Raw genomic sequence first — 17,596 nt, 5'->3', positions numbered from 1 at the left:
GACCGTCAAGGAAATCACATTCAAAACACTGTACAATTTGGTTTAGATCAGGTACAAAGATGGTCCTGTGAGGAAACTGCCCCACGACAAGATGGATTTGAATTTATGTCCGTCTGTCCTGATGTGTGGTGTAGTTTATTTCCATCTCTCCAGTGTGTCTTTGTTCTCTCTCTCATTTTCAGTTCTGTCAGTGTTACTTTAACACTATTTGGAGTGGGACCACATACATTATGAGCAGTGATGATTTAACACTGGGGATTTTACTGTGTGATGTTCTAGCAATGTTATCAATAAACATGTTATCCTACCTTTTAGCAAAACATTCTGGGAACTAAAATAAAACTTCCCACTGAAAACATTCCCAGAATGTGAAACATTACTTGCTGGGCAGTCTCTGTGTCATTCTGTCAACTATGAGCATGTTCTGAGGAGCAAAAGGATTTAGAAGGAATCTCGGTCTGGCCCTTGTCTTGGGTGGGGGAGCACCACCCAACACAGTCTCCTCATGTGTTGGTCCTGTTAGTCCACTTTAGACATTCTACTAACAGTACACAGCAAAAATCCCCAGTGTTAATTTAACACTCTGAGTGTGGACACATATAAACACTGAAGCAGTGTTGAAGTTAACGAGATAATTAGGTGATTAACGAAGTGATGATTGATCATTATTGAAGACACCTGATGTTAATAAGCAGAATCACCAAAGGAGAAAACCAACATTTTTAAGCAACCATTATAGTGGTCAGTGTTTGCATTAGTTGGGCTCTTGACCCTTAAATCATCAGTATTAGGTCTTGTTTGGCTGCAATTACTGAGTTATAACAACCAGACAAGCAAAGAGCGAAAGTCAATAAAATGGCATTGACTGTGTTTGACTTAATCATCATATAGTGACTTGAGTATTTGATGTAGAATTTTCTTACAGATTACAAAAAAAAAAGCTTTGAACAAAGATAAATCAGTTTTGCCATAATCAGACAAATGATGAAAAGTTTGTTTTAATTTAGATACACAGACATGAAGAATCAGTGTGAGAATCACAACAACGGTGACCATCAAAAAGCGTGTTGTAGCCAATCAGAACTCATCCATGACTCCCATCATGCATTGCGGCATGAATAAATTATGAGAGTTCAGAGTTGATCTGTTTATCTGAATATGCCGTTTGTCATCATTGTTGAGATTCATGGGCTGGTTCTTGATGTCTATGTGTGCCTAGGTGAAATACCTTTTTTTTTTTTTTTTTTTTAACAGGTTGTAAAAAAAATATTTTCAAAATGTATAGGAAGTGCTATTACAATAAGCCAAAAAAAAAACTCAAATACAGCAGCCAAACAAAATCTAGTATTAAAGATTTAAGGGTCAAGAGCCCAACTAATGCAAACATTGACCACTATAATGGTTGCTTAAAAATTTTGGTTTTCTCCTTTGGTGATTCTGCTTATTAACATCAGGTGTCTTCAATAATGATCAATCATCACTTCGTTAATCACCTAATTATCTCATTACCTTCAACACTGCTTCAGTGTTTATATGTGTCCACACTCAGAGTGTTAATTTAACACTGGGGATTTTGCTGTGTAAGTAACTTTGCAAGTGCATGTCTACTAGTCATTAGAGTATTAGTAGACTGTCTGCTTAATATCTTCTAACACTCTTATAAACATGGCAAGCATATGTCAACTTATTCTACTAACCCTAATCCTAACCTAACAGTCTGCTATGAGAGTTAGTAGACATGTAGTTGCAAACTAATGAGAATTAGTTGACATGTAGTTGCAAATGTTACTTATATGTAGTAGAATGTCTAAAGTGGACTATCAAAATAAAGTGTGACCTTCTTTTTACACATGATCAACTTAAAATGACACAAAATATGTTTAAATGGCCATAACACACACACACACACACACACACACACACACACACAAAATGTTAATAATTAACACATCCTTTTTGAGAGTGCATGAGCTAGCCTGATCACATCAAAATTAACATCTTTATTTATTTATTTATTTATTTATTTATTTATTTATTTATTTATTTATTTATTTATTTATTTATTTATTTATGTCATTTATATGTTTAGGTTTTGCATTACTAACTACATCATGCAAGTAAAGTGTTGCTAAAATAAATATATGGCAGTACTTTTACTTTCTGTCCTCTGGATTTTACACCTCTGAACTTAACACTTGCTTAAAACACACCCCCGTATGACAATACTTCCCTGATTACATATTCCAGTGGGTTGGGTTTTTGGATCTATAAAATCTGTAAGCATGCCTACAGATTTTCATTGCTATCATCTGAGTTTCTAACAGCACAAATAAAAAATAAAATAAATAAAATAAAATAAAATAAAAAATACGACAATAGATCTTTCAGAGAGAGAAAAAAAGAAGATGTCTGAAACTGATAATCTTGCTCAGAAAATGAATGACTCCTTTGAAAAAAGACAACACGATTTGTTTAATTTTCACTTTAATTTAATTTAACAAACTTATTTTTTAATTTGTTTAATTAGATTTTTTTTAATTACTATTTTATACCAGTTTTTGTTGACAAATAACTGACAGTCATAATCTTATGTAATTGTACATTTACATCAGTTAGTACTAAAATTTGGCAAGTGATTTGATCTGTCAGCAAGATTGATTGAGAATTACAGAGGCTCAGATGTTGATGTTTATTGGTTAAAATGATGCCACCATCATGGAGATCAGTGTGTGCTTTAGTTGGGCTCTTGACCAACTCTTTGTTAAGTTTCTTTGTAATAATGCATGTGGTGTTGTGATGCAAAGAAATCAGTGCTGTACAGAGTTTTGTATGATAAAATAATAATTGTAAGCTTGTTTGTTTGCGTTGATGCACGTCAAAAAACCGCTGTCTTTAAACAAGTGATTCAAAAAGGTTTTAAAGTTTCAGAAAGCAGTGCTTTAAAAGCACCCATCACTGATTACAGCAGCCCTGTGACAAACAAACAAAAAACTTCAGACAATAATAATCAGATAAACATCAAGGCTGAACATACAAAAGATACTAAAAAGTCACATGAAAACAGAAAAAAAAAAAAAAAAAAAAAAAATACAGCTCGTATTTTATTCATGTCACAATGCACGCTGGGAGCTATGGGTAAATTTTTCTTTATTTATATTTTAATGCAATTCTTACAATGTCGATTTAAAATGTTATTCCTTTCTAGAGCTTGGAATGTTGTGGGAGACTGTGAAAGATAAATCCTCAGACGACTTGAAGAAATGTTCATTGGACTTTCCAAATGAACACATGAAGGTAAGCTGTGTTAGCATTTACGCATAAAGTAATTTCTCATTTGTATGAGAGAACGTTACTAAAGAGATGAGGAAACTTGAGATAAGGGGAACAAAGGTTATATTAGTAACCGGATCACTCCATGCTATAAGCGTTTGCAGAGTGAAGCCCTGGAGTGCTTATATTGAGGGATCCTTAAGCATGAACTGATATTGAGACGCAAGCCGTGAGGCTGAGAACTACACAACACAAACCCTCTCCACCTACATGTAAGCAAGGAACAGCACATGTGTGTTCAACATAAGCAGCAGCTTATTCCTTGCACGGTTATGCATAAACTCAGTCCACTCAGCCATTTGACAGAATAAGCTAGTGAGCACAATAACTTGTAGCTGTACGCTCAATCATGGTCAAAAACTGTTTGCCATCCTGCCATCACACATACCTTCTAATTAGACAGGTATAATATATAAGTGTCACAACGCCTCCCCATGGACAAAACACAGATTGCTTTTGAAATGGCTCCTACAGGCATTTACAAAGGTATTTTAAAACAAACAAAAGCGAATAAAATTGAAAATCAAAAAAAATTGATTAGGGTTGGAACTGAACTCCGCAGGAAGGTAGAAGGTTGGGCATCCCTGGCATATAACTACATAGTTTTGTAAGGATTTAAATGGAAAAATCAAACTTAAAAACTCACTTGTTAACAATGCTACAATGTGAAAAATAGATTCACACATCTATGAATGAGGTCGTTTCATTTCAGTTGCAGAGACTGGAATTGCTTGACACCGCACAGCATGTTCCTAGAATAGTAATATATGAGCATCAAAGCAAAAGTGTGTGGGTTCACCCAGTATGTGTACATCCGGCGATAGATCACGCATCCACTGATTCATGCAAAACATTCAGGGAGCTTAGTACGTTCTGACGAAAGGGGGTACGCCATGGCTAGATAGACGTTTGAGAATACATCGCTTGTCTTACCGTAAAATGTATTTGTGTGGTGCACCCCCTGGACGTTGTGCCCCTGGGCACCTACCCAATTGCCCATATGGTTAATCCGCCTATGGCCTTCTAGTGGCTTTGCTATCACAACTTCAGTTTCATGCTGACTTTAAGCATTGGAATTTTTATTTTATTTTTGTTAGGAAAAACCTTAAAAAAACCTTAGCTATATAGGTTTGAATGTCAAATATAAATAGATAAACTATAGTTACCTGTATTTTTGTAGATCTTCAATGACCCCATTCACGGACACATTGAGCTGCACCCCCTGCTGGTGAAGATCATTGACACTCCTCAGTTTCAGAGACTGAGACACATCAAACAGCTGGGAGGGAAATACCTGGTCTATCCTGGTGCTTCTCACAATCGCTTTGAACACTCTCTTGGGTGAGAATGGTTTATATTCAGAGCTGGTGTGATTTGGTTGGAAAGTACAGCAAATTAAGAAAGCAAAATAATGTATATTTACTATGGGGTCCTAATTCTCAGATCAGGAAGATCTGTCAAAAATTTGCAGTTTGTTGGAAAATGCAAGAAAGAAGCTGGAAAGAAGAAAATACAATGGTTATTGTATTTTATGTCTTTGCCATCTTTGTGATGGACCTGCTCATGAGAAAAGATAAAATCAATGTTTCTGATCTTAAAGTAAACTGTGTTGTGTTTTTTTTGGTTTTGTTTTTTTTTTTCTTCCTGTGTGTTAGTGTGGCGTATTTAGCAGGACGTCTAGTCAAAATTCTTCATGACAATCAGCCAGAACTCAAAATTACCAAACAGGATTTCCTGTGTGTTCAGATCGCCGGTCTGTGTCACGACTTGGGTGAGGAGCACTAATGCTTGTGGAAACATAATTAAGTTTTGATTAAAATAAACTTTATTTATTTATTAACTTACACTGCCATTCACAAGTTTGGGATCAGTAAGATTTTAAATTTTATTTTAAGAGGTTTCTTATGTCCACAAAGGCTGTGTTTATTTAATCAAAAATACAGGAAAAAAGAGTAATATTATTAAATATTTGTATAATTTAAAACAATGATTTTGTTTTAATATACTTCAAAATATAATTTATTTCTGTGATAAAAGCTGACTTTTCATCAGCCATTTTTCCAGTCTTCAGTATCGCATGATCCTTCCGGAATCGGTCTGATATGCTGAATTATCAATTTGGGAAACAGTTGTGCAGCTTACTATTATATTTGGAACTTGTGTTACTTTTTTCAGGATTCCTTGGTGAATAAACGTTAAATAAACTTTTAACTTTCTGAACTTTTAAAAAAATTAAAAACAGAAAAATGGTCTAACAATATAAGACTTTACTATCATTTCTAATCAATCTAATCAAAAAACCCTCAAGTTTACTCAACCGCTGTACAAGCAGGAGCGCGCTGTGCATATCAGGCTGAAATCATTTTAATGCACGCATTTGCCAAAATTAATTCTGCCTTGCTGCTTAATTTCCTTGAACAGTTAAATTTGTTTTAAACCACAACGCTTAATATGCATTTAAATAAATGGCTTAGCCTACATCATGACGCGCAAAATGATTTACATATTTCAGCCAGGTTCTCTCTCAAACCATAAGGGAATAAACATCGTTCAAACACAAAAAGCAATAGGCTATACATCCAGTAAGTTTATAATCAAACTAACCTGAAATCTGTGGGAACAGTGACGCTGTGGTTTTATCTGCTCCATGTGCCTGGTCCACTTGGTATTCCACAACTTTCACACCATCACCAGCTTTAGTAAAATAACCTTGATGGGGATTTGACTAACTCATGTTTTCCCCTCTCCTTATTTTTTTTCAGTTACCCCCCTTTGTTTTTAGAAAAGCTGACATTTTTACTTATCAAAGATAAATTCTATTGCGTACCATTTCCAGATAATTCCAGAACTCAGTGATGAGAGGTGAATGCAGACATTAGGCCCAGCGATAACCTGAGATACATGCACAGGCTGTTCAAAAGTATAATATAGAATAAATGCATTTGATTTGTAACCCAAATTGTAAGAATAAAGGGAAATACAAAGACAATTCATAATTTCAGATTCATAATTTATTTATGTTGCTGCATGAAGCTGTTTTGTTTATTGTTACCAATGTTGAGATTCATATGGATGTTTGCATCTATACCACACAGATTGTGAAAATGTTTTGATTATAGGGTTTATAAAAATGCATAATTTTGTCTGATTTAAGCATTAGTTTTGACATCGGTGGCAAATTAATACATCAAATTTGACCAAAAGTTCCAGCGTTTGATCATATCAGTGAATTAAGATGCTACAGAACAAGTAAGGTACTATTAGTGACCAGCAAAACACTGTGGTTTTGTGCCAGAAAGAAAAAAAAAGAAAAAATAATAATAATTCTAAGTCAAAAGTCCAACTAAAGCAAACATTAATGGCCTTAATGGTAAGTTCAAACAAAACTAATTCAACATCTAAACCTCTAAATCTAAATCTAAATAATAACTTTAGACAAACTGCAGTGAAGCTGCTGAAGTTGTTTGTGCAGTTGTTTAATCATTCTCTGCTGAGATCTTGAGAGATTGAATGTTTTACTTCAGTTGATTTAATCTAAGGCTGTGACTGTAATTTAGTTGTACTTGTGTTTCTGTTCGTCTCTTCTCTTTTTTTTCTGTTTCTCTTTCCATCAGTAATTCTGCTTGTTAACATTCTCATCAAGTTCAATGCTTCAGTGTTACTTTAACACGTTGTATTGTGGGACCAAATAAACTCTGAGCAGTGTTAATTCCCAAAGATTCTCCAAATAACTTCACACAACACTTTACAGAACTCAGCATCATTTTTATTTTTTATTTATTTATTTATTTTTTGTATTGCATTAATTTATAACAGGTTAATATTATATAACACAAACTGTGTGATTTATGACACATTACTGTGTTAAATATATAACACTCCAGATAGCAAAATTTGTCTGGCCCACCTCTGGGCCACAACCTTGCTTAAGTTCTGGCCTGATTCTGGCTGAGTCCCCAGCCCAAAACTGACCCACACACTGAAAAAAGACACAATTTCCTCTGGCCCAGAATTTTTTTCTTTTGAAAAAAAATTGCATAATGTTTCTAATCTCTAAATAGTCTGTACTTAACAACTATCTCCAAGATCTAATAGTCGAGACATTTAAAAAATCAAACAACACTAGACTCAGCATGAAATATATTTAATTACTTACTGCTTGCAGCTAAATATACACAGCAAAAAGCCCAGTGTTAAATTAACTCTCCCGGGAGTTTATTTGACACCACACTCAAGAGTGTCAAATTAACACTGAAGCAGAAATAAAGTTAATGAAATAATTAGTGATTAATTAAGTGATGATTGATCATTATTGAAGACACCTGATGTTAACAAGCAGAATCACCTTTATGTCACCATTATAGTGGTCAGTGTTTGCAATAGTTGGGCTCTTGACAATTGACAATTTTTAACTTTTGATTTGCTGTCAAAAACAGCCAAACAAGCCAAGAGCACAAGTCATGAAGAAGTGATGATTATGTTTTAACACAATTGTTATTTGACCTGAATCAATGAACTCTTTCAGAGTCTAATCTCCAAAAGTGTGTAACTGCAAGCCAGAGATCTCCAAATGGGAAGAAATTGTCCAAAAGTGGGCAGAACCTCCAAAATGGGGTGGGGTTTCATCACGCAAAGGCTTCAGTGCTTTAAATAAGATACTCTTGGAATCAATGTGCTGACATGAAAGTCACTGGGAATTTTATCTAATTATAGATTCTATATAATTATATATTGGGTAATAATATTGCTATTATTGCATATATGTTGGGGTGTGATTTTTTTCAATGCAAATAGTCACAACAGTTTCATTTATATTTTGCTATTTACACATTTAACCCAACCCCTGCCCCTAAACCTAACCATTTGTCAGCAAAACACAAGATATAACAGGCAGATACAACTATATTCATAATTTACTCAAAAAGTATTAATATTCCAAGTGTTCTGAGGCAAAACGATTGATTTGTAAGAAGAATAAACACGATCGCTGTCTCTGTCCACCATCCTGTGTGCTGCTGCAATCTGTCTGTGTGCGAATTCAATAAATGCCGCCAGCCTTTCGACAGCCTTGTTGTGAAATGCTGTTGGCTCTTGTATGTCTCGTGATCGATTGCCAAAGTTTGGGAGTATCTTTTTGAATGAGATGCGAGCGTGTTAATGGAGCGGGTTTATTTCAGCGATTAAAACCTTCAATCTTTGCATAAAGAGAGCGTATGGCTTCAGCAGACTTGGAATGCAATATGACTTGCTTGTTCATGGTCAGTTTTTGCAATAAATACCTGTGACTGTACTTATATTTGTCTGCTACATCTTTTATATTGTTTAGAAATGGGTAGGTTTAGGATAGGGGTGGGTTTAAGTGATCCAATGAAAGTATACATTTATATAAAAGTATTTCTATTTTTTACAAATGCATACAAACCATTAAATTAAGACAAACAACTGAAAACAATAGATGACCCTGCGCGTCGAAAAATGTATCAGGTACCATGAGCGTCAAAAAGTGACGCTAAAGGGGTCCTGACCAAGCGTCAATATGTGACGAGTTGGGAGTGAGAACGTGTTGGTTATACTCTTCTCCAGCTCTGGGCCAAGCAAGCAGTTACACTCGTCCCAAGTACAGCAAAGAATTACGGCCCTTGTTTGGCCCAGATCTGGACTACAGACATGAGCCACATATGAGCCATAACTGGCCCAAATCTCATACAAACAGTAACTTATGACAAGCCCTGAACTGGGCCAGAACAAGCTTTAATAGTGCTACCCAATCTCAGCCTTCAGTAAACCACATAGAGACCAGTCTCTAATCAGAAAGCTAATTTACACTTATTAAAATATTATTTATTTCCGTCACACGTCTACAGTTCTTACTGAGAATAATGGAGAAACAAATGTTGATTTTATTGATTAAAATTACGCCACTGTCATGTAGATCAGTGTTTGCTTTAGTTGTGCTCTTCACCCTTGATTGTATGCATCTGATCTCTCTCTATAGCAATCCACATGGTGTTGTGAAGCAGAAAGACCATTGCTTCACATTATGCGCATAGTAGCTGCTTATGTATTTTGATATAAATACACATTATGAGAGTGCGTGTAACTGCTTGCTTGGCCAAGATATCAATTATTATGTAGAATGCATTACTGCAGAGAGAGAGATCTAACACAGGAAGTCAAGGGTCACTGATCTCCATGATGGTGGCATCATTTTAATCAATAAAACATCAACACTGGATCCTTTGTAATTCTCAATAACATCAGGTGTTCATCACTAATGCACAATCATCATATATTTAGTCACTTAATTATCTCATTAACTTCAACTCTTTAACTCTTTGAAAGTCCCACCTCTGCTAAATTGATTAAAAACTAGGACTTGACACTAGACTTGGATACAACACTGCAGCCAGAAGTGTTTTGTAGAGTCAGTGCGGCTCTGGTTCATTATATTCTCATCGATGCAGAGACTGAGCCGACAGTGCTGCATTTCAGCTGAAATTGGCTCGAGTGTGCTTGCTATCTGAAATACACTCAAAAAATGTTTCAGCCTAAACTTAAACTTTATGTAATTCAATTACGTACGAAAGTTCCATGCATTTGGATTACATAGTTTTAATTTAAACAAATCAATTAAACTTAATGTGATTCAAATGCATCAGTCTTACATGAATGAAACAGGTAAAGTTGATGTAATATTTCCCAGTGTTAAACAAACCCTGCTCAGTGTTCATGTGTTTCCACACTACAGAGTGTTCAAGTAGCATTGACACAGTGTTGGAGTTAAGGAGATCATTATGTCATGATTGACCAATAATGATCAACACCTGCTGTTTACAAGCAGAATCACTGAAGGAAAGAGAAACACAAGAATCAGCCACAGCCAAAGATAAAATGAACTTAAATAAATAAAGATATTAAATCTCTGATTAAACAACGCCACAAACAACATTACAGTTTGACTTGATTTCTGTCATATATCCACAAATATTATTTGAGAATGTCTAAACAGAGATTTAGATGTTTTATTAAAAAAAAAAAAAAAAAGTTTCATTTGACCTCACCATCATGGTGAACACGGTTTACTTTAGTTGGGCTCTTGACCCTTGACTCTCTTAATATAGTTTTTTTTTTTCTTTGGTTGCTGTACTTGTGATTGTAGAACACATTTGTTATAGCCAAAAAAAAAAAAAAAAAACACAAGAAAAAAGAGAGCTTTGTTAAATAGTCTTGGTTAATTATTATTAATCATGTAATCATCGTCCAGTGGTCTGGTTTGCTGATATTGTTCAGTGGTATTTCAGTGGTACTCTTAGTATTTTTTTTTTTTTTAATAATATTTACAGTAGTTGTAGAACTGTTACTGTTATTACTTTAAGATTTCCAGTATTACTAAGACACACACAGACATCAAGAATTAGCATATGAATCTCAACCATGGTGATATTCAACAGCTGCATGCTGGGAGTCATGGGTGAGTTTTATAATCTGCTGTTACATGTCACCATTGTTGAGATTCAAATGCTGATTCTTGATGTCTGTGTGTGTCAGAGGGATACCGTAGATTTCATGGTTTAGTGTATAAGAAAACCATCTATAATAGTTCATACACTTGTTGTAAACATTATGAAAATAATAGACTAACCACTGCATGAGATCAGTGCATTAGATCACTGGATAATAATGATTTCACAACTAAAAAAAAAAACCAAAAACAGCTAATCAGACTTAAATATTACATCAACTTTACCTGTTTCATTCACGTAAGACTGATGCATTTGAATCACATTAAGTTTAATTGATTTGTTTAAATTAAAACTATGTAATCCAAATGCATGGAACTTTCGTATGTAATTACATAAAGTTTAAGTTTAGGCTGAAACATTTTTTTGAGTGCATGGCCTGTGTTAAGAAGAACACACTGGCTGTTAAAATTTAATTAACACAAAATGTATTGTCCCTAACTAGACACACAGATGTGTCAAGATATAACACAAGTTGTGTTGTTTTTAACACCTCGTTTTTTTTTTTTGTTTTTTTTTTTTTTTTTTTTTTTTTTTTTAATGTCAACATGTAAAGAAGAATAACAGACTGGTTAAAAATTGAAAGTTAATTAAAAGTTAAAATTTATATTATTATTATTATTATTATTATTATTATTATTATTAATTACTGTATTTAAAAATAAATAGTAATTACATTTAAGTTTGAGTTAGGTTGTTAATTGTAACCTTATAATGTAAAAGCGCTGCTTAGCAGCTGAGGTAGATTTTTATCACAAAAAAAAAAAAAAAAACAAATAATAAGAATAAGAATTATTATTATTATTATTATTATTATTATAACTGAATGTATTTTAAGAAAGAACAACTTGCTCAGTAAACCAGTGTTTATTATTATTAAAAAAAAAAAAAAAGTTTTGCCCCCTGCTGTACAAAAAATCATATCGAACCGTGCGTTAAAACCAAGGTACATGCCGAACCATCATATTTGTGTACCGTTACACCCCTAATATCCTTGCAATTCTGTCAGAAAATGCAACCCTTCTCTCAGAAAAGGTACTCACATGTTTATTTTTTGTTTGCATTGGAACAACACAAAAAAACAGAGAGGAAAAGTAAAATCTGATACAATTCCACACAGAACCCAAAAAATGCACTGGACAAAATTATTGGCACTCTTAATATTTGGTAGCACCCTCTTTGGAAAAAATAACTGAAATTAACTGCTTCCTGTAACCATGAATCTTACATCTCTCTACTGGAATTATGGACAACTCTTCTTTTGCAAACTGCTCCAGGTCTTTCAGATTTGAAGGATCCCTTCTCCCAACTGCTGTTTTGAAATCTCTCCACAGGTGTTTTATGGGATTCAGATCTGGACTCATTGCTAGCCATTTCAGAACTCTCCAGCGATTTGTTTGTAACCATTTCTGACTGCTTTCTGAAGTGTGTTTCGGGTTATTGTCCTGCTGGAAGACACATGACCTCTGGTAGAGACACAGCAAAGCAACCACAAAACATCTTTGAACCTCCACCATGTAGGGACTGTGTTCCTTTCTTTGAAGGCCTCTTTTCTTTTTCTGTAAACAGTGCCATAATGTCTTTTACCAAAAGGCTTTACTTTTGTCTCATCTGTCCACAGTATGTTCTCCCAGAAGGTTTTTTTTTTTTTTTTTTTTTTTTTTTTTTTTTGGTTTTGTCTGGCAAACCCTGGTCTTGCTTTTTTTTATGCCTTTGTGTCAGCAGTGGTGTCCTCCTGGGTCTCCTACCATAGCGTCCCGTTTCATTCAGATGGCGACGGATAGTACAAGCTGACACTGTTGTACCCTGTGCCTGCTTGAATTTTTCTTTATCTACCATTCGAACAATCCTTCATTGTAATTTTTTCATTAATTTTGCTCTTCCATCCATGTCCAGGGAGGTTAGCTACAGTGCCATGGGCTGTAAATCTCTTTATGATATTGCACACAGTGGACAGAGGAACAGAGATGGACATGTTGCCTTGAGATTGTCTATGTTTTTCCACTTTTTTTCTCTCAAATTCACAGACAATTCTTTATACTTTTTTCTTTTCTCCATGTTCAGTGGGACACAAAGGTTGAGTCAACTTTTCTCCGTTTTATGTGGTTGCAAGTGTGATTACTATATTGCCCACACCTGTTACTTGCCACAGCTGTGTTTAAATACAAATTACAGAAGCATCACATGCTTGGAAAGCAATTATGAACTTGCAATTAAGAAATTGTGTGTGTTTGTGTGTGTTGTTGTTGCAGTGCAAACAAAAACAATAAGCACATGAATACCAAAACATCTGCAATTAGAACAAATTTGTGAGAGAGGTGTTGCATTTTCTGAAAAAATTGCAACTGTACCGATATTTTTGACCATGACTATATATATATCTAATATAACCCAAGTTTTTGCATTTTCACATCAAAAAAAAATAATGTTTATGATCTTTTATGGGTATATATATATATATATATATATATATATATATATATAATGCTGTAAAATATACATTTTATTTTCAGGTCATGGCCCATTTTCTCATCTTTTTGATGGTATGTTTATCCCTGAAGCCATAAAAGAAAAACAACTAAGAGGTAAGTGCAAATATATGTATATGTGTGTGCGTACATGTGTGATGCCTGTATCATCTCCATGTAAACAACAAAAAACGTGAATTTGTGATAATGTGCATGTGTATTATGTTTTTTGAAGGGTGTTTCTTGATCGACACCTAGGTTGCTTTTTATGTCATTGTTTAATTTGAACAAGCACAGCTCAAGCTGTTGTAAATGTGCATCTAGTAAATAAACATGAAAAAGTTTGTTCATGTACAAAATATGACTTACTTACAGGCTTGTCTGATGACATCCCCCAAAACTGGAAGGTGAGAACAAACACATTCTCTATCATGTAATGGTTCCTATCCTACAATGATATCACCATGCCCAGTTTCCCTGTTCAGAATTTTTTGTTGTTTCATAATCATATATATATATATATATATATATATATATAATTATTAAAATAACCATTAAAGAACATTAAAACTCACCAAACATCACAAACTCACAGCGAAGGACACTGACAAACACGCACAGTAAAATACACGGTGTTAAATCAACACTGCTCAGTGTATTTGGTCCCACTCCAAATAGTAACACTGACACAGAGTTAAAGTTAATAAGATAATTACATGATTAATTAAATGTTGATTGAGCATTAGTGATGAACACCTGCTGTTAACAAGCAGAATCACTGAAGGAAAGAGAAACACAAGAACTACAACTTCAGCCACAGCCTTAGATAAAATCAACTGAAATAAAAGACATTAAATCTCAGCAGAGGAGGAATAAACAACTTCACAAACAGCATCACCAGCTTCAATCATTACTAAAAAGATTGACTTTATTTCTGTCAGATGACAGAAGCTCTTATTGAGAATTATCAGAGGTTTAAATGTTAGTTTTATTGGTTAAAGATGATGCCACCATCATGGAGATCATGACTTGCTTTAGTTGAGCTCTTGACTCTTCACTTACTGTGTTAGGTCTAGTGCTTCACATTAAGCTACTACTATATGTAGTATCATTGTGTTCTGCTTAGCTACAATGATTTTTTTTTTTTTTTTTTTTTTTTTTTTTTTTTGTTGTTGTTGTTCTTCTTTATATTTTTAATTTTATGAAACTACAATGTGATTTACAATTCAACATATTAACGTGAAATGATAACTGCAAATCTGTGTTTTGCTGCCTGGAGACTATTTGTTTCTTTAATTTGCAGTGATTAATTTGCTTTTCTTTTCAGTAGCTTTCAGCGGTCTCTAAAAATATACCTCAGGTTTCTTGTCAAATCTCTTGGTACAGTCAATCACAAAGCTTGTTCTGGTATTAGATGTGTTTTAAGTGTTTTGTCGCAGCATTTGCATTGAAACCAATGCTGCCACTCAGACAGTGACATCACGTGCATACACTCTATTTATTGTCACCACTGTTGTGGATCATAGAATAATTGTTCATGTCTAAAAGCTTGAGTTGAAGCTGATCAGCATTTTAATATTTTGGGACCATACATTTAATTGTTTGTTTGTTTGTTTGTTTTTGGTTGTTTTTGGATCAGGAGTCCAACTACAGCAATCCGTGTATTGACCCTTCACTTATTACTAACCAGTCTGACCATATTCTGTCAGACATCTGCAGAAGATCTTGGAGGTTGGTGTTGGACTCCTGATGCTTTTGGAACTTATAAGTAAATAGCTTCTAAACACTTGCACATTGCTGAATCAAATGTTTGATGTAGCAGATTACACTTTCTGTTTATAAAACATTTGAATCATCACAAAGTATGTTTTCTCTTTCTCTTTGTGTTATTTCCTGGGGTGCATCTACATCACTACAAAACAGCCAAAAACAAACAAACAAACAAAAAATTAAATGTATGGTCCCATAATATTAAAATGCTGATCAGCTTCAACTTGTTTTGATCATTTGTTTTTCAGTTTGAAATGAAATAAGCAGAAACGAGAAAACGGCTCATTTATTCATTTTTTGTTTGTTCAGAAAAACGAGATTTTTGGCTTTTCACTAGTATAAAACGGATAAATGACTTCAAAATTCGTTTTCCACATGTGGGCGGTCACGAGATGCCCCTTTCTGCTGATTGGTCAAGCAAATCTGGACCGGTGACATTCCTCTGTTCCGTTTAACAAAATAATAGTCCTTTATTTATTTATTTTCTTTTAATAGATTTAATGCTTTAAAGTGCTTCACTAACTGTTTAAAACATCACTAATTAAGTGATGTTTTAATCATCACTTAATTATCTCATTAACTTTAACTCTTTGAGGACTTGAGTTTTGACTCAAGACTTGCTTGTGACTCGAAAGGAATGACTTGGTCCCATCTCTGACCTACTGGCTGAAAAACTAATCTACTAATTAGCAAATCCAGGTGATTGGAACAAAATACTGGGGAGGACTTTTACTCATGAAACCTGGATTTTACACCTTTGGTTGTCCAACCGGCAGAAAGGGGCGTCTCATGACTGCCCACATGTGGAAAACTAATTTTGAAGTCATTTGACCGTTTTCTACCAGTGAACCAAAAAAAAAAAAAAAAACGAAAAATCAAGCCAAAATCTCTTTTTTTTTTTTTTTTTTTCTGAACAAACTAAAAAACGAATGAAGGAGCCGTTTACTTGTTTCTGCTTATTTCATTTCAAATTGAAAAACAAATGATCAAAATGTACAAGGTGAAGCTGGTGATGCTGTTTGTGGAGTTATTTAATCCTATTCTGCTGAGATCTTGAGAGATCTTGAGAGATTTAATGTTTTCTTTTATTTAGTTGATTTCATCTATGGCTGTGGCTAAAGTCAGTTATAGTTCTAGTGTTTTTATTTATTTATTTATTTTTTTTTGTTTTTTTGTTTGTTTTGTTTTGTTTTTGTCTTGTGATTCTGCTTGTTAACAGCAGGTGTTCATTGCTAATGCTCAATCAGCACTTAATTGTTGTCATTGTTAGTTTAAACCCGGGCTCACACTACAGGATTTTTTAAATCCTAACCGATTATGAAATCTGGTTGCAGCACACATATAAGGAGAATCTTTGCAGATGATCTTCCCTGAAATCTTAAACATGCACACACTACAAGATTTGAAAATTGTGGCGCATCACACACTACAAGATATTATTAAGATTATCATGCCGGAGGGAGCACCTCACGTGATGTTACGCAACAGATCGTCATTTCAGCAACTAATGTTTACAAATGTTAGTTAGCGTGCTAGCAGCTTTATGCACTCATCTGGTATGTTGCAAACAGACGATTTCACTCCAGAGTTTTCCTTGGTCCATGCGGTTGTGGTATGTTTTCAACATATTATACAGACAGTGTTACTACAAAAACATAAGAAGTAGTTTCCTCCATCTCCACTATCCAGTGGACCGTACAGCTGTTTTGCGGTCGCACATTGGCAGTTGTGAAAATACTGACATGATCATAGCCATGATCATCCCGATTTAAAATCCTGAATATCAAACATGTTTGATATGATCGGGGCAGCCCCAATTTGTGTGAGAGCAGATCTGGAGATGCAAGATTTCATCTGTGAACGTCTCACATTACCAGATAATCTGTGCTGAACACCGGGACAGATCGAGCTGCTCGACAAGATTTTTGCTCCAATTCTCGGGAGGGGAAAATCGGGGCAAAATCGGGCTAAAAATCCTGTAGTGTGAGCCCGGCTTAACACTGTTTAGAGTGGGACCCACTGTGAGCGGTGTTGATTTAACACTGGGGATTTTACTGTGCAGAGGTGTATTCAACAATAATTAGCAAACAACAAATGGGAACTGATTTCAGCAATGTATGTATGTTTTCATCTGTGTTTCTGTCTTCACTGCAGCATGAACAGATGTCAGTTAAAATGTTCAAACACATTGTGGAAACACTGAAGAAAAAGAATAAAGACGTGTTGAAAGAACATGGGCTAAATGATAAAGATGTCCTATTCATTGAAGAGTTAATCGAAGGAGCTTCGACTAAGGTACATACTCCAGCTAAATTACAGCCTTTAGTGGACAATAGCCCTATTCACACGGGATTAGTATTACCTGGTGACCTCTAGTGATTTGTAATAATTGCGGAGATTGTCTGTGATTTTAATCCCGTGCGAATTGTCCATGTCTGTCATTTGTAAAGTAAAAATTCCCCTGCAAAATACTGAGGTCCTGTGATAATATTAGTCCCATGCAAATTT

At 34.6% G+C, this 17,596-nt stretch overlaps 1 protein-coding gene across 1 annotated transcript in view; it reads left to right on the top strand.

The window, feature by feature from the left end:
• Positions 1-3,209: 3,209 nt before the first annotated feature.
• Positions 3,210-17,596, top strand: part of LOC127160693 (deoxynucleoside triphosphate triphosphohydrolase SAMHD1-like) — a gene marked incomplete at its 3' end in the record, with an annotated part of 39,981 nt that continues 25,594 nt past the window's right edge. Inside the window, exons 1-6 of the mRNA XM_051103344.1 lie at positions 3,210-3,294; positions 4,511-4,671; positions 4,986-5,101; positions 13,364-13,435; positions 13,694-13,725; positions 17,243-17,383. Of these exons, the coding sequence (XP_050959301.1) occupies positions 3,214-3,294; positions 4,511-4,671; positions 4,986-5,101; positions 13,364-13,435; positions 13,694-13,725; positions 17,243-17,383 (603 nt within the window). The remainder of the gene's footprint in view (positions 3,295-4,510; positions 4,672-4,985; positions 5,102-13,363; positions 13,436-13,693; positions 13,726-17,242; positions 17,384-17,596) is intronic.

The sequence above is a fragment of the Labeo rohita genome, unplaced genomic scaffold (genome assembly GCF_022985175.1).
Source record: "Labeo rohita strain BAU-BD-2019 unplaced genomic scaffold, IGBB_LRoh.1.0 scaffold_431, whole genome shotgun sequence".
Taxonomy (NCBI): Eukaryota; Metazoa; Chordata; class Actinopteri; order Cypriniformes; family Cyprinidae; genus Labeo; species Labeo rohita.
The sequence above is the reverse complement of the archived record's forward strand: the minus strand, read 5'-3'. Positions and strand labels throughout refer to the sequence as shown.